We start from the raw sequence: 24,670 nt of genomic DNA, 5'->3' as shown, positions 1-24,670 counted from the left end.
TGTTCAATACACTGATCCCCGAATTGCATGTCAGAACCATTTGTAGTTTCTACCTTTCTTCACTAAATGTATTTATATCTTGTATTTTATATTGCAACCAGAGTTCGTACAGCCTCCTCGATTGGGCTCTGCCTTTTCTACAAATAAATCCTTCCCTTTTTCTTGTGGTTGACTGTGTAGTTCTTGACTCTCTAGTGTGTCTGTTAACCCCTCATGATTGTGAACAGGAGCCTCTTTCTCTTCTTTTCTCTTCACATATCTGACAGCCTTGCACTTAAGCCTTCCTTTAAGTCTGAGTGAGTGCTTTGTGGTGGCTCATTGTCTCTGAGCCCTCATCAACACACTGTTAGTGTCGTAGCTTTAAATGAAGATGTCAGAGAATAATATTGTGCTTTCCTCTTGCTTCTTTGTTGCCTTTGATCTTATAAGGTCACACTACATTCCCATCCTCATGTTTTCTCCCTGCACACTTCTTGTGCTCTCAAACGGTGTCTATCTGTCTCCCCAGGAGGAATCATCTGGTATATCCATTGATCACCTTGGGCAGAAACTGCTACTGGAAAAAGGTACATCCTGGAATAAGCTCTATCGGAACCAGCATGGGGCAATTCGTAAGGTATGGATTTGAGAATATTCCTGCCCTTCAGTATTTTTACGAGGGACTCCCTTCTGTTTTATAAACTTAATTTCTAGGCAGCAACCATCATTTTTAATAGAGAGGTCTACACCTTGATTAAAAAAATGTATTTTCATGCAGAATAACAGATTAACCTTCCTACTTAAAAGAAAAGCCAAAAAAGCAGGGACAATGATCACACTAATCCTGGCCAGATTAGGCAAAGCTCCGTGCAGATGACTGAAAGCAAGTAAATCAAATTCTAAATTGTTTTACTTGAGAGTATTCCTGGGTAGATAGAAAACAGGAGAAAGCAGTGAGTGCCCTGCTTTCTCAGAGAACAGACAGTGTCCGGCTCCCACAATAATTCTAAATCTGCTACTTGAAAGAGCAGCACAGGTGCTGTTTTGATATGATATACATAGCTAGATGGCATAGTGATGGGAATCTCAGGATTACTATTTACAGTGAAACCAAAAGGATCTAGGTTTGGTAGCTTAAAGTACACAGGAGCAGGAAAGCAGCATTTGCGAATAGGGCTGACAGCAGCACGTTTGCAATAATAGCATTTTGTGATCCAACCAGGTCCTGAAACATAGTTATACTGGTACACCTCCAGTTTATGGCAATATCCCGGCTGCACCGCTCAGTCACTGGGGTTCTAAAGTAAGCACTTCTCGAGGTTTTAATACAGGTGACAAGTCCAAACTAAGAAAATGACAGTTGATATAGTTGTATATATAATACCCAAAAATGTCTGTTCCAACTTACTGTTATGCACACTTATGGATTTGTTGCAAATACTGTAAATCTTATTTATATTTTTTATTTTTGCAAGAGTAAAAGATGTTTTGATCAGGTTGTGTAGCCCCTTGGTATCCTTTGGAAGAAAGGTCATATTTATGAATTTTTTAAACAACACGAATGATGTAACGTTCCCCCAAGCCCCCAGATAGCATTTAACCAGGAGGCTCCTTACTGATCAAGACTGAACTTCAAAACACAGCCCGATACCCTTACCCATGTTTTGAGGTCTAATCTAACATGTATTCCCCCCTTGGACTTGACATCCTAACTCACCCATACAGGGAAGCAGATATACCCTGTTTGTGTTTTACTGGTAACTTGTTTCTTGCAGTTCCTGCAGGATCATCCCTCAGTGTTCCTGTTAACTTCGGATGGGAACAGAGTCAGCCTTTGCCCATCAGACAGGACCCTTCCATTTAAAGGAAACGTTCCAGTGGCAGAAGTGGCAAATACGACCCCAAGCCTCTACATCCAGCAGGATCTTGGGAGTGTGCCAGAGCAGCTGAGGGACAGCGTCAGTCACTGGTTCGACTTTAATGACTCTTCCGTGCAACCAATTACAGAGGAGGATATCAAGAAACAGTTCCAGGGCAAGGAGAGTGCATACATGCTGTTCTATCGCCAATCACAGTTGCGAAGGCCTCTTGATGGTAAGGACTCTGCTGCTGCAGATTTTCTCTGCTGGTTTATTGTGGAGTGTTCTGTAAAGGGTGCCAGCACTGCATACTATCCTGTGTCCTAGCCAGTGGCTCATGGTTGCTATGCTAAATGTATTAGCACTCAAGCTTGTCAGCCTAGCACATTATTTCCTGGTGTGCAGTCTCATTTATCCCTATGCCGCAATTCCCTCAGTGTTGTTTGAGGGCTACTTGATGTCTTCTCCTCAGTCTGGTGGATCATGGGTGTTCAGGTTGATGCTCATGATTTCTCGGGCTGTCATAATTGTTGACTGGTGTGGCTGATAGATCTTGGATGCTCTGCAAAGCCTGTGCTGGAGCTGAAGAGTAGAATATTCCAAGGATACTTTTTGTTCAGTTTTCTAGTATGAATATATTCAGCATTCATATGCTATACTTTAGCCAGCTATCTAATGGTCCAGAGGTGTCTGTAAGTAAATAAAATATTTAACTGGGAATTGTACTTAAATAAAGTCAATATTACTCATCATGACATTGGGCATATGCCAAAAAGCCCCACAACGTAAGCTCCACTTGTGGTGCGAAACCATCCATGTCTTCCCTTACCTAAATCACTAGCTGCTAAAAGGAAATTCTGATCACGGATGCCAATGCATGTTCAGAGGATGGTGAACTTTATTAACTGTATGTTTTCAGTCAACTTGAACAAATCTTCCCCAATATCTAGCAAGGCAAAAACCTTTTGAGGGGCAGAATTAAATACATTTGGCATTGGTATTCCCAACACCTGAGGAGGCATTGTAAAACGAGAACTGTGATGAGACTCATGGACGTGAGAACTTCATGCATTCAGTTAATTGCAAATACAGTATTTCACATGCAACCAGTATAGGAGTGGTTGAATTTCAGCAGTGCCAGCCAGTTCAAAGAGAGGTGTAAAAGCCCTGGGACTCGAGGTTTAGTGATTTTATAGAAGACATCTTCAGTGCCTTCCCAATAGACCAATATTTGTTTGGTTGGTTGCTGCGATACACTGAAAGTAATTGTGATTCCAGTGGAAGAGATAATTCTGCCTTTTCAAAACAGAGTTCTTCTTTACCAGGTAACACAATCTTTGAAGTTGAGGACTTTGATGAAACTATTATTAATGATGGCTTCTTGTATTCATATGTCACTATGTGCTTGTTTAAAAATGAAAACAAGTTAGGGATGTCTCTAAAGACCCTGGCCCTCTGAGGTGGGAGCTTGGAGAATCTGATGGTCATTACGTTACAAGGTAGTGAAGGCTTTGCAGTGGTGGAACCTAAGCAGTATGAAGATTGGAGGCACGTAACAGTCCCAGTCACCACTGTGACCATTACAATGGATGCCTCGCACATATGTTAGGGAGCATATCTTAGAAATGTTCCCGTATGGAGCCTCTAGACTTCAACTGATGCTGTACAAAGTAGCAAGGCATTAGAGCTCCGTTGTTTATATTGATCTCTGGAAGTGTCACTCATTCAAATGAAGGGTTGAGTTGTACAGGTTTTCACAGACACCACCACAGAAATGTCTTACTTGAACAGGGGGACAGAAAGTTATCCCCTTTCTAAAAACTGTCTTCAGAGATTTGGCAATGAACACTTTGCAGACTTATTAAACAACTAGTAAAGAGCAACATACACTCTGGGATTGCATTACCCATTCATAGACAGCATGATTACACATCAGGGAACATTTTCCACAGACTTGTAATTGAGCAAAAACTCTAAATTCTGGGACTTCACATCCAGGTATTCAAATCCCCAGACAAGAGGCAATACAACATCAAAGAATTGATCAAGGAACTTTGCTTACGCCCCCCCCCCCCCCACCCTCTTACCCATTCCACAGATCTTGTGGGTAGGGTTCAACATAACATTGATTGTTTTTACACCATCATTTACTTGTCCGACATGGTGTTCACTTCTGTTAAATATGCCAAGCAGCAGAATAACAGAGTCGCAGACACTAAACATGGTAGCAAAACTCATGAAGTCTTAGAATGTTGTCCTTTAAACTCAGCAAGATGATGTATGAACATTTTACCCTAGGCACTTGGATCAACAACACATTTAGAGTTGTTCAGCAAAATTGAAGTTTTTTCCTTTTGTTGCAGTTTGACACTTGCATTAATTTGCCTGTAGGACTTCAAACCATTTTTTCCTCAAATGATATCCTGTCAAATGTATGTCGTACACTACCCCCGTGTTGCTGTTTACCCTGAAGCCTTCAAAGAAAATTACTTTTCTAAACAAAATTGTTAATACATACTGTACAAGAAATACTTAGTTTTTTGCTTCTAAAATGGGATCAGTAAAATGTTTGCTGAGGTAAAATCGCTGTTTTCTCAACATTCTGATTTAGAGAAGAAGCAGAAACCATGTACTTATTTCCTGCTTGGTGATTTCTGTTTACTAGTAGTTTGTGGGAGAAACAGATGTGAAACCCGTGGCTTAAAACATTTGTGTAGATTGTTCGTTGTTTTCCAAGTGAAACTAATTGTTGAACATACTTATGTTAATAGGAAGAGCGTGAAACTGGCAGTAGACTTTAAATCTGTAAGTTTGTGTTGAAGGGCAATTTGTTTTAATGTCCACCACTCTTCAGTTCACAGAGATGTACAGCTTTTTTTGTCCTAAAACGTGTGATACCTAGAGCTAATAACCTTTGCCTTGGCCTACAATGATTTTTCATTGTGTACTGACCATACATCACTAAATAGTGGAAAATTAAATGATTACAAATTGGGTCTCGAGGTAAGCTATGCACCATTTAAATGTATACAAGAATCTAAGTTGAGATATAGGTGTAATTTGAACCACTTAGAATTGTGTAGTATTCATAATGCCATGTGATTCTGAAGGATTTAATACAGAGTGTTTTTGTGGATACTCACTCAAAATAGGAAACTTTATGCTGAAATAGGTCAACAGTGTCCTACTTTTGTGCTGTAACACTTTTCCTGATAAGAACTTTACCCTGCCTGCATGTGTGGGATTATTGCACAGGACAGGAAAATTCCTCTACCTTCATCATTTGGAGAGTGCAAAAACTTTAAAAATTGGAGGGTTAGTCAATGGTAGATGGCGTCATTATTTGTGGTTGGGGCAGCTGGCACCCATGGGTAGATTAGCAACCCTAGACATTTATGTAAGCCGTAGATTGAGGAGACATGGTGTAGCTTGGTTGGATAACACCACTTTTTCTTACCCAGAATGCAGCTGTCCGACAAAGAGTAAACACTTTTTTATTTAATTTATCTGATGAAAAATGTTGGGATGTCTGGCCAGTTATAAACATATGGCTACCCTAATTTTCCACATATCTGCCATTTAAGATGATATGCCATATATGTTGTTGCGTCTGTCTTTCTGGACGGGAAAGAGACAAATCTGAGACCATTTGAAGTGTTTTGGCCTTTCCTGTTTGAGATAGCACCACTTATGCTTGTAGAGTTTACTTGGCATAAATGTGAGGGACCTTTTTATTTTTTAGCCTTTCTTTCTTGTTGTAGCACATGCTAGGCAACAGACACTAGTAGTGCCAATATAAGCCATGTATTCCTGAATGTTTCAGTGTCTCCAGTTTTCGAGAAAGACTAAGGGCCTAATTTAGATCTTGGTGGTGTTACTGAAAAGCTGCCGTGGTGTTACTGAAAAGTGCCTGAGAAGACCATCATGTCGATGATGTTCTGCCAGCTGTATTGAGATGTTAGTCATGCAGGCAGTGTACTGGCGGCACACACACCACAACAGCCATATGAGTCCCCCTGCAGCACACACGACACAAAACATTTGTGCACACCATTATCCATTGCCATTCCACCACAACACGTACATGCTTCAAACTCACATTACGTACATCCATAACACAACATACACACATTATTGACACTACACCTGTAGGAAAGTACCCTCTTTTTGGCATGGTGCCCCCACGTTTTGCCTTCTGACAGTGTGTTTTTGACTGTGCTCACTGGGATCCTGCTAACCAGGACCCCGGTGACTGTGCTCTCCCTCTCTAAATACTGTTGTTCCTGACTTTGTTCACCCCACAATTGGCACACTGGGGCCCCCCATGTAAGTCCCTAGCATATGGTACATAGTACCTAGGGCATTGGGGCACCAGGGGTTCTCCATGGGCTACAGCATGTCATGGAAGCCCATACAAAATGTGTTTGCAGGCCTGCCATTGCAGCTTGCTTGAAAAGGTGCATGCACCCTTTCAGTATAGGTCACTGCACCACGTCACTGTATGTCACCCCTATCGCAGGCCCTCCTAGTCCAGAGGGCAGGGTGCAAGAACCTGTGTGTGAGGGCACCCCTACATTAGCAGAGGTGCCCCCATGAACTCCAGCTCCGTTTTCCTGGACTTTGTGAGTGCGGGAAAGCCATTTTACCCATGTACTGGGCATAGGTCACTACTTAAGTCCAGCTACACAATAGTAACTCCAAACCTGGGCATGTTTGGCATCAAACATGTTAGAATCAAACTCCAATACTGTTTCTAGTATCGGTTGCATGATTCCATGCACTCCGGGGCTCCTTAGGGGATCCCCATCTTTGCTCCTAACAGTCTGTAGGGTTTTCCCAGGCAGCCCGCGCTGCTGGCATCCTACATATAGGTTTCTGCCCTCCTGCTGCTTGAACAGCTCAAGCCCAGGAAGGCAGAGCAAAGGATTTCCTTTGGGAGAGGGAGGCAACATCCTCTCCCTTTAGAAATAGGTGTTACGTGGCTTGGGAGGGGTAGCCTTCACAAGCTATGTGTATGCTTTGAAGGGCCCATTTGGTGCCCTCCTTGTATAAACTGGTTTGCCCCAGTCCAGGGACTAGACCCCCCCCCCCGTCCCTGCTCTGGTGCAAAACTGGACAATGGAAAGGAGAGTTACCACTCCCCTGTCCATCACCACCCCAGGGGTGGTGCCCAGAGCTCCTCCATGTGGCCAGTAGATTCTGCCATCTTGAATCCAAGTGGGGGGAGGGGCCTCTGGGAGCATCTGAGTAGCTAGGTCAGGCAGGGGATGTCACAGCCCCCTCCTGATAGGTGGTCACCCTGCTAGGTAACAGATACCCCTTTTAGGGCCTCCCTATGTGCAAGATTCCAGCAGGACTCCTCTGCAAAGTTTAGTTTGACTTCTTACCACTGGAATCACAACTGGACTTCACAGGAACCTACAATCTGCAGCTCCAGCGACGACTTCGCCCTGCAACATTGTTTCTCCAGCAACATTTTCCCAGCTGTGCATCCTCGGAAGGCGGCAAGTCTTTAGTCTGCACCAAGAAGTAAGAAGGAATCTCCCTTGGAGTGAAAGCGTCACTCCCCTGCATCCGCAGGCACCAACTGCATTGACGACCAGCCGCGTGGATCCTCTCTCATGCAACTCTATGCAAATCCTGCTACACAGGTGGTGGTCTGCAGGGGTCCCCTCTACCAGCTATCCAACTTGGGAGGTGATGTGTCTTTGCCTGTCCTTGCAGTACAGTACCCTGTGCACCGTGACTCTTGCAGCTACCAAGGCTTGCTGGCTCTTCTTCCAAGGGATCTTCAGGTTCCGTGTAGCCCCGGTCACCAGCACTCTTCCCTGGAACGCGCAGTCTCCTGCCTGCTGCACCAGCGACGTGGGGCTCCTTTCCAGGTTTGCTGAGTGGGCCTCACTGCGACTCCTGTGCCTGCTGCCTGTGAGTTTCCTGTGGGGGTGCACCCTCTCTGCTGAGGGTCGCCTGGGAATTCCCTCCTTGGGTTAAGTCCCCTCGGACCTTCCTGGTCCCCAGCAGCTCTGCAACTCGTCTTCTGCAACTCTTGCCTTTGCCAAAGCTTGTTTGTAGTTTTTCCACATCACTAACGGACTGCAGCTCTTCTTCTGATGTGGGACATCGACTGCATCACTCCTGGAACTCTTCTCCTTCTCCTGTGCTGCATACAAGACTCCTGATCTTCACCGTCGAACTGGTCCTGCATCTCCAGAAGGGTAGGTAGGGACTCCTGTCCCAACCGGGCACTCCAACTGGAACTTGACTTAATCTCCTTAATTTGCAGGTCCTGTTCTGTCAGGATCCATCTTCTGTTTCTTCCAGTCTTGCTTGGGTCTTGCACAGTCCTTTTACAATGTTTACCAGTGGGTTTGGGAAAAGCCGGGTACCTACCTCTTCTCTCCTGGGTGCTGGGGGGCACTCTGGTACTTAACATTTGGGGTTCCTAGTTCCTCCAGCTCCCCTCTACAGATTCCACTTACCTGGGTGGGGGTCTGCCTTTCGCATTCCACTTTTTTAGTATATGGCTTGGTCTCCCCTTAGGGTCTCTATTAGCTACTGTAATTTCACTGTTTTCATTTGCTTTCTATGCCCATTCCTGATTACTAATGTGTTTATAATAGTGTGTTTACTCACCTGCTAGTAGAGTATTGCCTATACAGTTCTTTAGTATTTGTGTTATCATGATAATGCACCTTTAGTTTTGTAACACTATGTGGTTATTTCATGTGTGTAAGTGCTGTGTGACTGTAGTGGTAAGGCATAAGCTTTGCATGTCTCCTAGATAAGTCTTGGCTGCTCATCCACAACTACTTCTAGAGTGCCCTGGCTTCCTAGACACTGTCTACACTTCACTAATAGGGGATATAAGGTGAGAACACCATAGGTTCTCACCACAAGCCAGGCCAGCTTCCTACAGCACCCACACACAACACAACCACCACAACTACACACTTATCTGCACGCACTCACACCAAAGCACAACTACACACATCACAACGACCACCACACAACACTAACCTGAATGTTGCACACACCAACACACGCAACATCAAAGCCATATGCAAGTGGCACACATACTCACACTACCACATTACCCATTCCAGTTCCCTCCACCTCACCCAACCAATCGTATTGCACACACACAAGTATGTACTGTGTCAAACACACAACGTGAAACACAACAAGACAGATACTGGTCCCCTTGCAATGTACACACATGGACGCAGTTGACAAGTGTGATTGTATCATCATTGTGGTGCCAGCATTCATTTGACAATGAATACTGACACCAAAATAGCAGTTGTGGATGTGTGTGATATGTATTGTGTACCAAAGTGTCCCCATCCCTGTCTGACCCACTTGTGTTCCCGACATATGCATGACTCAGTAGTTTAAAAATATTACTGTGAGATGTATGTCTGCAGTGGTCCCAAGCTCGTATGCAGTCCACCCCCACCCAAAGTACACAGCCAATGCGTATTCCCTACCTGCGAGTCCAGCGACAGGCGGCGTGGGTGGATCATATTTTGTCCATGGTCCAGTGGCAGCAGCAACGGAAGGTGTTGTCCAGTCAGGTCCAGTTGAAAACAGGAGTGGAATCAGGAAAAAAGGTGAGTTTTCACCACTCGACCACCTTCCTCCACCCCCGATCCGCCAACTCAGAAGTGGAGGTCAGACAGCCACATTTTGCTTGGGGGTAAGGCACAACCAAATCTGCACAGCAGTGAGTGTGGCTGGAGTCCCGCCACTCTTTCCCATGGCGCCGTTGCAACAGATGGAAACTTTGGCAGAGTCAGCAGGACTCATGTGGGTTAAAGTCATGGGACCGCCAACATCTAAATCGGACGGGTGGGCTGCCAAGCTGGCGGATTTGGTTTTCCGTCAAAAAAGTGGTGGCAGACCCATTACCGCCAATATCTAAATCAGGCCCTAAGATTGTTATGGTATCCTGTGTGTAAGCCCAACACTTAACCATATACTGCCTCCGTCCTCCATGGAGATTGTGAACGAATTGTATTTTTTTAGCCACAGTTTTTTCATTTGGAGAATGTTCTGGGGAGAGAACGCTAGCAAGCCAGCGATCCCTGAATTCCTGTGGGATTCTGGGGTGTGTAGTGTTCCCTGAATGTTAGCTGATTCCAGAGCCTAACACTGCAGCCATCCACCATGAGATTTCCTGAAAATGTATTTCCTTCTCATCACATTACGCTTTAGTTATGTTTAGGTCAAGCGTGCAAGCACTTTCTGACCTGTTGTTATCTATTTGTGGGCTTCTAACCATGCCCATGCCACGGCCATTACTTTCATTTGTTCGTGGGCTTGCCTTTCAAAAATCTCTTGATCATTGGTAAATACTTTACATTTGTCCCGGCTTGGGGTGGTTTTGTTACCTCCTTGCAGACTGACCCTATTACATGGATTATTGCATGATTGCCAATATACTTCAGCGTGGGCGAACTATTTTTTCCTTTTTCTATCCTCTTCGTGCTCCATGGTGGCCATGGGGCTAACGGAGCCAACCGCACGACCTCCATCAGCGGTATTGGAGTGCTGGTCACATTGTTCACACTGTTACCTAATCAGAGTCATTTCTTTTGGGGCTCCCCTTCCTGCTCCATAGCTTTCACACTTGTAATTGGTAAATGCTTTATTAAAAAACACAGAAATCTGCAACGTGGCTCTCCCAGCACAGCGGGAGAGCTGATACTACAATATTTACTGCATGCAGGAAAACTCGCCCCATAATGCTTTGCAAGCATTCTTTTTCAAAACATTTTTGCCCATAACGCAGCCTGTGGTGGTCCTAGGACAATAGGACCACCACCAAACCGCTCAGCGTGACACACTTTCTGTTTAGGTCATTTATGGGCCCCCATACTAGGTTAGTGGGGAACCCAAAATAATAATCTCTCCCACCATTCAGTGCCTTTTTAAGGTCTCTTACAGCTGGAACGTTTGTTTTACAGCTGGGAGTAGTTTGTGTTCTAAGGGGCTTAGTATTGCAGAAGGCCTGCTAGCCCTGAAAATACATAATGCACTACTCACTGTAGGGGCTAAATATATGGTTGCACTGCATTCCTTTCTGCCATTCGGTTTGCATGTGGTTATGCCCTCTAGGTGCTAACTATATTGTTACATGACCATGTTTCATACAAATGCTATTTTAATTGTGGTATCCTCTAGGGGCTGGTCTGAGCATTACAGTCAACATACTACAATATTTGCTGCACTCGGTTGCCGCATAATGCTTTGCAGGGATTTCTTTTACAAAACAATTTTGCTCATAACTCGGCCTGTGGTGGTCTTAGGACAATGGGACCACTGTTAAAACTTTCAGCACAATGCACTCTGTATATCTATATTGTAGGAAGTTGGCTCTGTATATACTATTTCAAAGTGAGAAATAGTGTGCACAGAGTCCAAGGGTTCCCCTTAGAGGTGAGATAGTGCCACAAAGAGATCATTCTAATGCTCTATTTTGTGGTAGTGTGGTCCAGCAGTAGACTTATCAGAGGGTAGTGTTAAGCATTTGTTGTACACACACAGGCAATAAATGAGGAACACACACTAAAAGACTTAATCCAGGCCAATAGGTTTTTATATAGAAACATATATTTTCTTAGTTTATTTTAAGAACCAGAGGTTCAAGATTTACAAGTAATACTTCAAATGAAAGGTATTTCACTCGGGTATTATAGGAACTTTGAATAATTACAATATCATGTACAGTTTTGACAAAAATGGCAATAAGCTATTTTAAAAGTGGACACAGTGCAAAAATCAACAGTTCCTGGGGGAGGTAAATAGAGGTTAAGTTCACAGGTAAGTAAAACACTTACAGGGTTCAAAGTTTGGTCCAAGGCAGCCCACCATTGGGGGTTCAAGGCAACCCCAAAAGTTACCACACCAGCAGCTCAGGGCCGGTCAGGTGCAGAGGACAAAGAGGTGGCTAAAACACATAGGCTTCAATGGAAACAGGGGTGCCCCGGTTCCAATCTGCCAGCAGGTAAGTACCCGCGTCCTCGGGGGGCAGACCAGGGGGGTTTTGTAGGGCACTGATGGGACACAAGCAGGCACAGAAAGTACACCCTCAGTGGCACAGGGGCGGCCGGGTGCAGAGTGCAAACAGGCGTCGGGTTTTGTATTGAAAGCAATGGGGAGACCCGGGGGTCTCTTCAACGATGCAGGCAGGCACAGGGGGGGCTCCTCGGGGTAGCCACCACCTGGGCTAGACAGAGGGTCATCTGGGGGTCGCTCCTGCACTGGAGTTCGGTTCCTTCAGGTCCTGGGGGCTGCGGGTGCAGTGTTGGTTCCAGGCGTCGGGTCCCTTGTTACAGGCAGTCGCGGTCGGGGGGGCCTCTGGATTTCCTCTGCAGGCGTCGCTGTGGGGGCTCAGAGGGGGTCGTCTCTGGTTACTCACGGGCTCGCAGTCGACGGGGAGTCCTCCCTGAGTTGTTTGTTTTCCGCAGGTTGAGCCGGGGGCGTCGGGTGCAGAGTGGAAAGTCTCACGCTTCCGGCAGGAAACGTGGAGTCTTTAAAGTTGCTTCTTTGTTGCAGAAAGTTGCAGATGGTTGAACAGAGCCGCTGTTTACAGGAGTTTCTTGGTCCTTGGTTGCAGGGCAGTCCTCTGAGGATTCAGAGGTCGCTGGTCCCAGTTGGATGCTTCGCTGTTGCAGTTTTTCTTTGAAGTTGGGAGACAGGCCGGTAGGGCTGGGGCCAAAGCAGTTATCGTCTCTATCTTCACTGCAGAGCTTCAGGTCAGCAGTCCTCCTTGTTAAGGTTGCAGGAATCTAGTTTCCTAGGTTCTGGGGAGCCCCTAAATAATGAATTTAGGGGTGTGTTTAGGTCTTGGAGAGCAGTAGCCAATGGCTACTCTCCTTGAGGGTGGCTACCCCCTCCTTGTGCCTCCTCCATGAGGGGAGGGGGGCACATCCCTATTCCTATTGGGGGAATCCTCCAAAACCAAGATGGAGGATTTCTAAAGGCAGGGGTCACCTCAGCTCAGGGCACCTTAGGGGCTGTTCTGACTGGTGGGTGACTCCTCCTTGTTTTTCTCATGATCTTCCCTGGCCTTGCTGCCAAAAGTGGGGGCTGTGTCCTGGGGGCGGGCATCTCCACTAGCTGGAGTGTCCTGGGGCATTATAACACGAAGCCTGAGCCTTTGAGGCTCACTGCTAGATGTTACAGTTCCTGCGGGGGGAGGTGTGAAGCACCTCCACCCAGAGCAGGCTTTGTTTCTGGCCTCAGAGAGCACAAAGGCTCTCACCCCAGGGGGTCAGAAACTCGTCTCTCAGCAGCAGGCTGGCACAGACCAGTCAGTCCTGCACTGAAGGATTGGGTAAAATACAGGGGGCATCTCTAAGATGCCCTCGGTGTGCATTTTTTAATAAATCCAACACTGGCATCAGCGTGGGTTTATTATTCTGAGAAGTTTGATACCAAACTTCCCAGTATTCCGTGTAGCCATTATGGAGCTTTGGAGTTCGTTTTTGACAAACTCCCAGACCATATACTTAATATGGCCACACTGTACTTACAATGTCTAAGAATAGACTTAGACACTGTAGGGGCATATTGCTCATGCAGCTATGCCCTCACCTTGGGTATAGTGCACCCTGCCTTAGGGCTGTAGGGCCTTCTAGAGGGGTGACTTACCTAGGCCACAGGCAGCCTTTTGTTTGCATGGCATCCAGAGGGGGGTGCCATGTCGACTTTGCCTTTTTCTCCCCACCAACACACACAATCTGCAATGGCAGTGTGCATGTGATAGGTGAGGGGTCCCTTAGGGTGGCACAACATATGCTGCAACCCTTAGGGACCTTCCCTGGTCACATGGCCCTTGGTACCACTGGTACCTTTTACAAGGGACTTATCTGTGTGCCAGGGGTGTGCCAATTGTGGAAACAATGGTACATTTTAGGTGAAAGAACACTGGTGCCTGGTTAGCAGGGTCCCAGCACACTTCTCAGTCAAGTCAGCATCAGTATCAGGCAGAAAGTGGGGGGTAACTGCAACAGGGAGCCATTTCCTTACATTTTTTTTAAAAAATATAATTTTATTATTAACAATTACTGCCATACAAATATATATCATGTTATCACATAATCAAGTTCTCATTCTATTCACAGATATCGTTGTTATTAGCCCAGATGTTTTTTGTTGTTCTGGAAATTTTATATCATGCTACTCAGATTAACTGTGACTCTCGGTAGAGCTCCTTAAGATTCGGTACGCGGATCCCACTTGTCTACATTTCCCCATGAATGTGTGTGTCTTAGAGTGATTTACATTTTGTGTCCACAGTGTAGGCTAATGTTTTGTTAGATCAAAATTAAACATTAAACTTAAACTTGTTGGCACTGTGTAGATCAAGTAGCTACATTTGCTAGAGTTTGTCATGCTTGGGTTTCACTTGTGAGTGGGAAATTGTTCTAAGTTTACTCCCTACATGCCCTGCTGGCCGGGCTACCTTCAATACGCCGTGTATGTCTGCCTTCCAGGGCTCCCGGTTAGGTTCGGCTGTCATTACAGTACTGGGTCTACCGCTGGACTTGCTATTCCATTAATAGAACGCTCTCTAGTGGACCTGAGGTCTGCCCGCCTGTCTTCCTGACTACTTGGGCCTCTATTTGCTGGCTCCTCCATGGGTGCTCCTGTCTCCCTCATTGTGTCTTCCCAACTTGTCACCATGTCCTCCCATTCTGGTGCTATTGGGTTCTGACGCAGTCCTCTTGCTTCCTCCCTCCTCAGAGCTTGCATTTCAGCCCTGGACCATTTCGACACGTCTCGTTTCCACTCAGTCAGAGGGGGTCGTCCTGGGGCCTTCCACCCTTTTGTGATCAGCCTCCTATAAAGGACTAGTGCCAAGTCCAGAAACTGCCCTCCCCTCTTCCCTTGTGGGCGTCCCCTCCCAAGACCCAGCATGCACATAGCGGGAGTCGGGGATAGGGAAATCTCGAGTACTCTCGATAGATCAGCCATTACTGCCCCGCAGCCCAGCTGAATCTCCGGGCAGTCCCATACCATGTGGTCATAGTCAGCATCTGCGACCTCGCATCTCGGGCATACCCTAGGGGTTCCGCCATATTTAGCGTCAGTCGTGGTGGTGTGAGGTACGTCCTATGGAGGTAATTATATTGGATATATCGCAACTGTGTATTGCGGGAGACCCCACGAGGGTAGGCCAACGCCCTGTTCCATTCTGCGTCTGAGAGTTCTCCGCCTAGCGTTCTTCCCCATCTCTCCCTCAGTGGGCATAGCGGGTCCAACCCTTCCTCAACCTGGACCCGATACCATTTAGTAATTAGGTGGGCCTCCTCGCCCGCAGTCAGCAGGAGATGTAACACCTTATGAGTAGTATGCTCAGCGTTAATCGTGCCCCAGTGCCTTTTCAGGGTGTGTTCCAGCTTACGAAACAGCAAGAACTGTCCCTGGGGGACCCCTCCGTCTATAAGATCATTGAAGGACTTAAGGACCCCTTAACGGAACAGTCCCCCAGCTGTCTCCACTCCCGCCCTCTTCCATGGCCCCAGTCCCGAGCTCCAGGTGTGTCCCCACCTGGTTCAAGCGCAATAACCGATAATGGTAGCGCCGGGGAGTACGGTGGGCCAACACCAACCCTTTTTGCGCATCTCTTCCAACACGATATCGCTATTCTTGTCCTCAGGCTTTCCGTCTGGGGGATATCTTCCTATTTATCATACGTGCAGTAATCCGACTTGTGTCAATTACTTCATTGGGTGGTGCACCTGTCTAACTGACCTTTACCGGCGAACCACCCGGCTACCCATTGTAATTGGGACGCCAGGTAGTAAGTTTCAAAGTCTGGGGTGCCCAGTCCACCCAGGTGGGCTGGTCTGCAGAGAGTCGATAACGAGGTGCGTTTGCGGCCATTGTCCCATATCAGCTCTCTCAGCAGGGTATTCAACTCGCGGAACCATGCCGGGGGGATCTGCAGGGGTAAATTAGCAAAGAAGTAAAGGAGGCGGGGGAGCATGATCATTTTAGATAGTGTTATCCTGGCCATGATCGTTAATTTGAGGGAACGCCAGAACCCAACAGAAGCTAGCAAAGAGCGAAGTGCTCTACCTAGGTTACCCTCCCAAAGGTCTGCCATGTCATGGAATATATGTATACCCAGATACTTAAAGGTACGTGGGGCCCAGTTCACATCCTCCGGGCAGGTTGTAGGGCGTTCATAGTTCGGCTTTATGGGGAACATATATGCTTTGCCTCGGTTGAGGCGGAGTCCTGACAGCGCCCCAAAGTCTTCGAAATTCCTCAAAGCCCATGGGATACCTACCTCTCCGTCTCTAATATATATGCGCACATCGTCTGCGTAAAGTGATATGATGTGCTCAACGTGTCCCCATTCCATTCCTAGGCCCACCCCATCTCTGCGCATCCGGGCGGCCAGGGGCTCAATGGCCAGCGCAAATAATAGCGGGGACAGGGGGAAACCCTGTCTTGTTCCCCTGTAAACTGGATAGGTGTCAGATATTGTCCTGCCCGTCTTCACTCTCGCCAGAGGGGATGCATACAATAAGTCCACCCATTTTACCCAACTCTCACCCATTCCCATTCGCAGCTTCACTGCCCTCAGGTAATCCCATCTGATTGAATCAAAGGCCTTTTCGAAGTCTACGGCTAGTAACACTCCCGCTGGGGGCTTCACTTCGTTGGGCATGTGTAGAATAGCAAAGAGTCGTCTTAGGTTTAGGGAGGTGTTACGATTCGGAACAAATCCGTTTTGGTCCTCATGTACAAGTGTGGGTATATGGGCTAGCAAATGATTGGCCATTACCTTACTGAGTATTTTAAAGTCGCTATTTAGCATTGACAGGGGGCGGAAGTCTGTCACCGATGCCTCCTTGGATTTTGTTTTGGGGAGTGGAATCACCAGGGCCTCTCTTAGGGAACCCGGGAGCACCCCACTCTGTAGTGCGTCCGCGTACATGACCACTGATTGGGGGGCGAGCTGTGTCTCAATTTTTTTATAGAAGTCCATTGGGAGGCCATCCGTCCCTGGTGTCTTCCCAGAAGCCAGTTGTGCTATAGCTTCTTTGACCTCCCCTAGGGTCACCGGCCCTCCCAAGCCCTCCCTATCTTCGGGCACCAGGGATTTCAGCGGAGTCTGATGTAGATAGTCATTGAATGCCCCTACTTCAATTTCTACGGGCTTCCCATACAGTTGTGTATAGTATTCCCTGAACGCTTCGTTTATATAGCCTGGCCTAATTCTACGGTCCCCTTCCTTGTCCAGCACATTTGTGATGGGTTCTCCGCCTCCCCCTGGCCGCACCAACCACGCCGGCATTTTCCCTGATCTGCCCTCTTCCGATTGTAATGAGGCAAAATATTTTTGCATATTATGGCATCTAAGTTGTTCTTCGATCTTGGAGTGGTCACTTTTTGCCTGGCGATATTCCTCGCTCTCTTGTGTTACTTCTCCCAGTCTCAGTTCCCCTTCATGTAATTTCTTTTCTAGGTTAGTTAATTCTCTTTCGAGTGAACGTCTCACCCCGATCGACTGACCCAGACAGTAACCCCTTGTCACCACTTTAAGTGTTTCCCATTCCGTGGATCTAGAGGAGGTAGATCCCCCATTGAGCCTAATATGGTCAATTAAGTGATGTCTTAGGGCTTCTCTGTACGCCTGGTCCTCAAGAGCCCCAGAGGCCGTTCTCCATGACCGGATAGGAGGCCTCTCTTCGGTCGCCCTCCATGTTAATAGCAAAGGGTTATGATCAGATAGAGTGCGCCCTAGATATTCTGAGTGGATCATTCCCCTTGCCAGCACTGCAGTACATACCACTCTATCAATTCTAGTATGGACCCGATGCAGACCGGAGTAATACGAGTAGTCTTTGTCCTTTAAATTTTGTTCTCGCCAAATGTCTACTAGACCCCAAGACTCCAACCACTCTCTAAGTTTGCTGGCTATTTTAATTGCCACTGCACCCTATAGCGGAGGCGTGGATCTATCCAAGTCCACATCTATTACACTATTGAAATCTCCCCCAACCAGAAACTCCCCCCTCTGCTGGTGGGTGAGGTGACTCGATAATTGTGACATAAAAGGGGCCTGATCCTGATTGGGTGCGTATATACAGCTCAGGACTATCGGGGTGCCATGTAACTTCCCTTCCAGGATCACAAACCTTCCCTTGCGGTCTATATTGGACAAATCCACATCAAAGGGGACCCCTGCTCGTACCCATATCATTGCCCCCCTTGCGTATGCTGAATATTCTGTGGCGTACACTCGCCCCCTCCATCTACGTCTTAGTTTTTCTGCTTCTCCCACTGCTAAGTGAGTTTCCTGCATCATTGCAATTTGTATGCCTCTCCTTTTTAGGTGTGATAATATTCTATGCCAGTTGGCCGGGGTGCCCATCCCCCTGATGTTCCATGTTAGTAAGTTGTATTCTGCCATGTTGGTGTATATGGCCATTAATGTCTATCACATTCTACCCCAGATAACGGTTCCCCATTGCAGTCCATCGGATTTCTGATGTGTTTTAACTCCATCTCCCACAGTGCCAACCTAACTAAAACTTGCATTTCCCAACTCCCCCTCCCCAGGGCGCCTCTCGAACGGTAGGTAGCCCATAATCTTGTGCAACAGTGCATCTCATTCAAACTTTTAACTACAGTTCTCGCCAGTCTGATTGAACAAGCAAGATCCCAATTGGGGGCAAGGCCATGCCCGGAGGGGCCTCTTATGTGGTTGTTTCTCCGTGCCTCAGGGCTCACTCATAATTTTAGTTGTTAAAGGTCGTCTGCTGATCACGGGGTTACCTCCGGGGCCCTCCCCGAGCAGCCCGAGCCCCCGGCCGAGGACCTCAGTGTCATCCGATTCGCCTCCTGAGCACTCCTTGGGGGACCCCTCTCCGCTCACTCGAGCTGCCGCTTCCAGCGCCGCTTTCCTGCTTTTTTCTTTGTTTCTGGGTCGGCGCCAGGCGAGGACGACCCCGGGCACGCCGCCCAACAGGGCCCCGATTTGATCCTCTGCTCACTGGTCGACCTGGCTGGATTCCGCGGGCCTCTAGCGACTCCCACGCTTCCTCAGGTGATTGAAGGAAGGTGGTTTTGCTGTCACACAACACTTTCAGTCTGGCTGGATAGAGCAAAGAGTACTGGATCCCCTCCTCCTTTAGGGCCCTCTTAACTGCCATGTATGAGGCACGCTTATTTTGGACTTCAAGTGTGAAATCCGGGAACAGTGTCACCTCTCCGTTCGCTACCTTGAATAGGCCTGCCTCCCTTGCTCTCTGCAGTTGAATGTCTCTGTAGTGTAGCAACCTAGCAATCACCACTCAGGATGGCCGGCCCGGAGCGAGAGACCTCGATGGTACTCGGTGAGCTCGCTCCAGTGTAAAGTAAGGGGTCAAGCAGTCCGGCGCCATGACAGAGCTCATCCATTTATCAAGGAAATTCACCATATTAGTTCCTTCGGCCCCCTCTGGGAGGCCCACCACTCGTACATTGTTCTGGCGGTTTCTCCCTTCTGCATCTTCTGCTCTTTCTTCTAGACGTGCTACTCTGCCCGCGAGACTCGTCATCTCGGTCTGTAGGTCTTTTTGTTTTGGCACTATCTCCGCCAACGAATCCTCCGTCTCTTTAACTCTGTCTGATAGTTTGTGGTGGTCCGCCCTCAGGAGCCCAACTTCAACTGCCACCTGATTGATGTTGTGTTGTAGCGTTGTCTTTGTATCTTCGATGGCCCCTAATATTTTGTCCAAGGTGTCCTGTACGTTAAGTTGCGGCAGGTCCCGTAGGTCCCCACCACCTCGCTCAGTGGGCGTTATATTGTCCATGGTTCTAGACCTATGTCGGTTCTTGGGGGACATTGAGCGCATGAGTGGCCGCTTCTCTGGGGGTAATGCGTTGTTCAAATTATTCTGGCAATCACGTTGTTTTCCATAGCCTCTTCCGCTAGGCCCGTTCTGGCTAACAAGTTGTTCACTGGGAGCCTCAGGGCAGTCAAGGGTTGTTTTTACACTTGGTCGCTGGCTTTCGGCGCTCCCGGGGAGCGCCTCATCAGGGCGGGAGGTTCTTTACAGTATGAGCCCAGGCATTCGCAGTCTTCATGCACAGTCCTTTATTTCACTCCATCTATGCCCTCCGGGCTAAATCCCGTTCCGGGTTCTTCCCTCTATTTTCTGTCACTATGCAGGATGGCCTGTGCGCCCCCACCAGCATGCCCCGGAGCACGGTGCGGGCGCACCCCCCACCAAATCAGCACTTCAGGGTCTCCGCTCACCGGGAGAGTGTCGTCACCTTATTGGTACTGTGTGTTGCCAGCTTAGCCCTCCACTCCACGATCCTTAAGGGGCCACTCCCCAGTTTCGGACATACCTCTTTTCCTGGCACAGGCACCCTTGGTGTTCTTACCGGTGCTCTTGGAGTTCCCTGGAGCCCTACAGTTTTTTCAGTGGTTCGAAGATTCCAATTTCCTGCTCCTCAGTCCTTGACAGGGCCTTGGATGTTCCTCCACCTATTGGGGGGGGTCGTCAGCTCCCCCACCCGATGTGCTGGGGGTTCAACTTCCTCACCTCAAGCTGGGGGGGCACAGGCCCGTGCCGGCTGCGCCCTCCAGGCTCTCGGTTCTGCCCGCGATTTGCCCCAGGGTCAGGCCGCGCCGGCCCCCACTCCACCCAGGCGCCTCCGGCTCCGATCCTTGTCACCCCGGAGCGCTCCCCGGGACGTCGCAGCTCCGTTCTCCTGAGGGCCGTCTGCTCCAAATAAGTTTTGGGCACAGGCACCCTTGGTGTTCTTACTGGTGGTTTTGGGGATCCCCGGAGTCCTACAGTTTTTTCAGTGGTTCGAAGATTCCAAATTCCTGCGCCTCGGTCCTTGGCAGGGCCCTGGATGTTCCTCCACCATTTGGGGGGTCGCCAGCTCCCCCACCCGATGTGCTGGGGGTTCGACTTCCTCACCTCACGCTGGGGGGCACAGGCCCGCTCCGGCTGCACCCTGCAGGCTTTCAGTTCTGCCGCGATTTGCCGCAGGGTCGGGCCGATCCTGCCCCCACCCCTCCCAGGCGCCTCCCGGGGGCCTTCTGCTTCAAGTAAGTTTCGGGGCAGTTGGGAGTCATAGCCCCCGTCCTCGACAGGGGTCCACCCCAGCCTCCAGGCTGCTGGGTTCGCGCTCGTTCTGCCGCCACCTGGGCCGCCGCAGGCCCGGGTCCCACTCGGGCCGCCTCCGTACTTCAGTCCCTGGCTCCAGCCGTGGGGCGCGGGCCACAAGCACAGGAGCCCGCCAATCCGGCCCAGCCTCACTTCATGGCACGGACAGAGCTTAGTGCTCTATCCGTTGATCCCCACAGGTCCCACACTGCCGTGCATGCTTCGATTGTCCCCGATGCCGGCGTGATATAAACTGATATTTTTAGGCCCCTCCGGAGCGAGGGGATTATGCGTGCACCATTTTCGTCTTCCTGGCCACGCCCCCAGCCATTTCCTTACATATATCAACTCTGGCTCTACATACTAGGTTCCTGGCACCCCAAAATAACCCCTCCCACCATTCAGTGTCTTCTTAATCTCTCTTGTGGATGGAAATTTTGTTTTACAGCTGAGAGTATTTCTGTTTTAAGAGTCTTGCTTGTAATATCACTGCAGTAGGCCTGCTAGCCCTGAAAATCTGTAATGCACTACGCTATCTAGGGGATAAATATATGATTGCACTGTATTACTTTTGGTCATTTTCTTTTCGTATGGTTATGTCCTGCAGGGGCTAACTATATGGTTACATGACCATGTTTCTTATAAATTGTATTTTCATTATTGTGTCCTTTGGGGGCTGGTCTGAGTATTACGGTCTAATGTCCGAAGTTTATTTCTGATAAAGGATTTTATTGGCCTTATATTATAATTGTAAATGTTTTATCACTCTCTCCTTATTGCAGTTATGACCACGATTCAGGCCAGCGTAACATCCTTATTACACTATGACTGTTTGAACAATATTGATATGTTTGGGTGACCCTGCTAGTTTATTTCTCGTTACTCCTCCGTGGCTGTCGTGTGTCTTTTTTGGCGGAATTGTGCTAGCCAGCCAGCAACTCTGATGGTGGGGTAACATTTTCATTTTTGGCAGCAGATAGAGGAAAAAGGTTAATGGATATGCTTTACTTATATGCAAGGCCACTGAAATTATGTGGCAGGAAAAGACTGAATTTTGAGGCAGGGTTGACCACTTTGTGGCAAGAAAAGTCCAGTTATGAATTTACAATGCCAGTAGCTCTAACTCAAAATGCGAGACCCATTGCATTGCAAATGCTTTTTTTAGTCATTTCCAACCACTTTTCTCAGAAGTGTTGGCCCGCTGGGTGATATCCTTTGTTAGTAGCTGCAGATTCTCATCTTTTATAGCACACTTTTATCTCCTCTAACTATAATGTTCTCATTGATACTCCTAACTGCAGATGCCTCAACTTGGGACTCTCCTCAGGCACCAGGCTATATATAGAATACTTATGCAATAGCTCCTACACGCCATCGGCCTCCATCACAACTCCTTGTTGCCTCCAGACATGACTACATAGAGCCGAATATATGCATCACACCTGAATGCTAAAATCGGTTCCCTTAACCCGTGCCCTTCAACGCAAATCCAGACCTCTGCTATGACTGATTTCAGAACTTGGAATGGTTTTGGGATCAAGAATTGAATGACTTGACGGTTGATTTTATTACATCTTTCAGAAAAAACAGGAGAGAGTATTGTAACTAAAGATAACTTTAGAGTATTTGTGACTGAATCCCCAGATTGGGTACAGATAATTAAATAATGGATTTTGAAGAATGGAGGAATGTCCTTCCTGATGACAGGTTTCAAACCATGTTGCACATTTTGTTGGTTACGGATCCATGAGACTTTGCCTTTAGTGCCTCTGTATCAAATATAACTTTAAGTCCTTGGTAAATTCTCCCTGATGCAATACAAAGCCATCCTTGAGTGGGAAGCCAAACTCTGTCATGGAGTTCGAAAAACAGTGTTGATTCAGATACAGGTCATGAAGTCGATCCCAGTCCACAACACTCTGGTAAGGTGAGTGAAGTTGAAGTTGAAGTAGATGGACAAGTTAAAAACTTATCAAGGAAAGGTAATCAGGGCTTTTTGGCATCAAGACACTCTTGATCTTAGGTGAGAACTCAGTCAGTGTTCCAGAAAGCTGACTCCAGCTTTGCCTTCCTTTTCTAACCAGATGGTGAACTTGGAGCCAGTGGATTCCAAGTTTCTCCAGCGATTGTCAATTGTGCAGCTGTTTGAGGTCTTCATGCACCAGAAATGTAAAATATTTACTGCTCTCTCTGAAGGATTGGTTGGTATCCCTGCACCTCCAGGACTGGTACCTTTATGTAATCCCACAGGAGCTGTTGCCGTTTTGTGGTGGGATCAGGAAACTTCCACTACACCACCATGTCTTTCTGCCTTATATGGGTCCCTTGGATCTTTTCAAAAGTTATGGTTGTAGTAGCTGTCCCATTTTTGAAGGTCAGGTATACATGTATTCCCATACTTCGAAGAATGGCAGGTTGGCCTTGCAAATTATGTTGCCATTGTTCACTCTTGGATTTTCCACTTTAGAGTCCAGATCTCATCTTAAACCTTGACGGAGCATTCTTCTATCTGGGCAGTCTTAGACATGGTTGCTTCATAGCTTTTCCTTCACGGTTAGTCTAAGGTAGTCCGGGTATGAGCTTGATGGTTTGTGTGAGAGCTAGTGTTCAAGCTATGATGGTCATAGTCTCCAGGCCCTCCTTCTAAAAAACAAAAAAAAACAAAAAATGTTCAGGCCTCAAGAAATCTACTTGCTCATTTGCTATGGCGAGTAAGATTTTATCAGGTTGAGCTACATTTAGGACCTACTCGCCCTTCTGGCGAGTTGACAAAGAACATGTGTTCTATACACTCAAAAAGTGAAGGAGAAATAAAGATGCCTTTTAAATATTGTTTTTATTTTGTCATATGTACTCTGCGTTCAGAGTTAGAGGTAGAGGTAGAGGTCAGAAGTCAGTGTACTTTTCTGACTGCAGAGTTCCAGGGTTCTGTAAAGTGAACTGTCTGACCTGCTCTACCAAGAGTCTGAAATGAAAGGCTGTAGGTTGTCCGAGTCTTTCTAACACATTTAAATAGCTAATATGTCAATTGTACAAACATTTTTTTTTAAATGCCAGTAGTTTTGAAAGTCCATGTTTGATGGCATGTGTGGCTGTAGATACACATGCTCTGCATACTCCTGCCTTCTAGTGTTGGGTCCAGAGTGTTGCAAGTTGTTTTTCTTCGAAGAAACATTTTTCTGAGCCACGGAACCAAGTGATTCCTCCTTCTCAGTGATAATGCGCATGGACATCAACTCCATTGTTAATTTTTTTTTCTCTCTGCTGTCGAGTTCGGATGTGTGTCTTCGCTCAGTCTTTTGACTTGCTCCGGTTCTTTCCGTCTTCTCTTTATCGACAGTATTGTTTCTCGATAGCGTATTTCCATCTACACGTCTGTCTCCACTCATCGGTCTGGGCAGCAACCACGTGCCCTCCGGGGCGACCTTGCTGGCTTCAGGCCTACCTCACCAATCGGCACCAAAGTTTATGCAGATGGAGTGGACGCCTTTTCGTTTCTGTCCTTGGTGCCATGCAAAAATTCTTCCACACCAGTCAACATCTAGTGTGTAACTTGTGCCTCTCTCCCGACCACCAGGAAGCTACCTGCTATGCCTGTAAATCATTCTGGTTGAAGAAGACCCTTCGGGACTGAATGGGCTTGTCGGTTGGAGATGGTGCACAAGACTCTGATTGACACCTCAGACATGATTGGGGAAGAGC

General features: G+C 47.5%; 1 protein-coding gene across 2 annotated transcripts in view; it reads left to right on the top strand.

Moving 5' to 3' along the window:
- The window catches only part of USP40 (ubiquitin specific peptidase 40), a 570,914-nt gene that overhangs the window by 140,549 nt on the left and 405,695 nt on the right, over positions 1–24,670 (top strand). For both annotated transcript variants that reach the window (XM_069225530.1, XM_069225531.1), the window contains 2 exons: positions 509–616; positions 1,755–2,073. In XM_069225530.1, coding sequence (XP_069081631.1) covers positions 509–616; positions 1,755–2,073 — 427 coding nt within the window. The remainder of the gene's footprint in view (positions 1–508; positions 617–1,754; positions 2,074–24,670) is intronic.

This window comes from Pleurodeles waltl, chromosome 3_1 (genome assembly GCF_031143425.1).
Source record: "Pleurodeles waltl isolate 20211129_DDA chromosome 3_1, aPleWal1.hap1.20221129, whole genome shotgun sequence".
Classification (NCBI taxonomy): Eukaryota; Metazoa; Chordata; class Amphibia; order Caudata; family Salamandridae; genus Pleurodeles; species Pleurodeles waltl.
The sequence above is the reverse complement of the archived record's forward strand: the minus strand, read 5'-3'. Positions and strand labels throughout refer to the sequence as shown.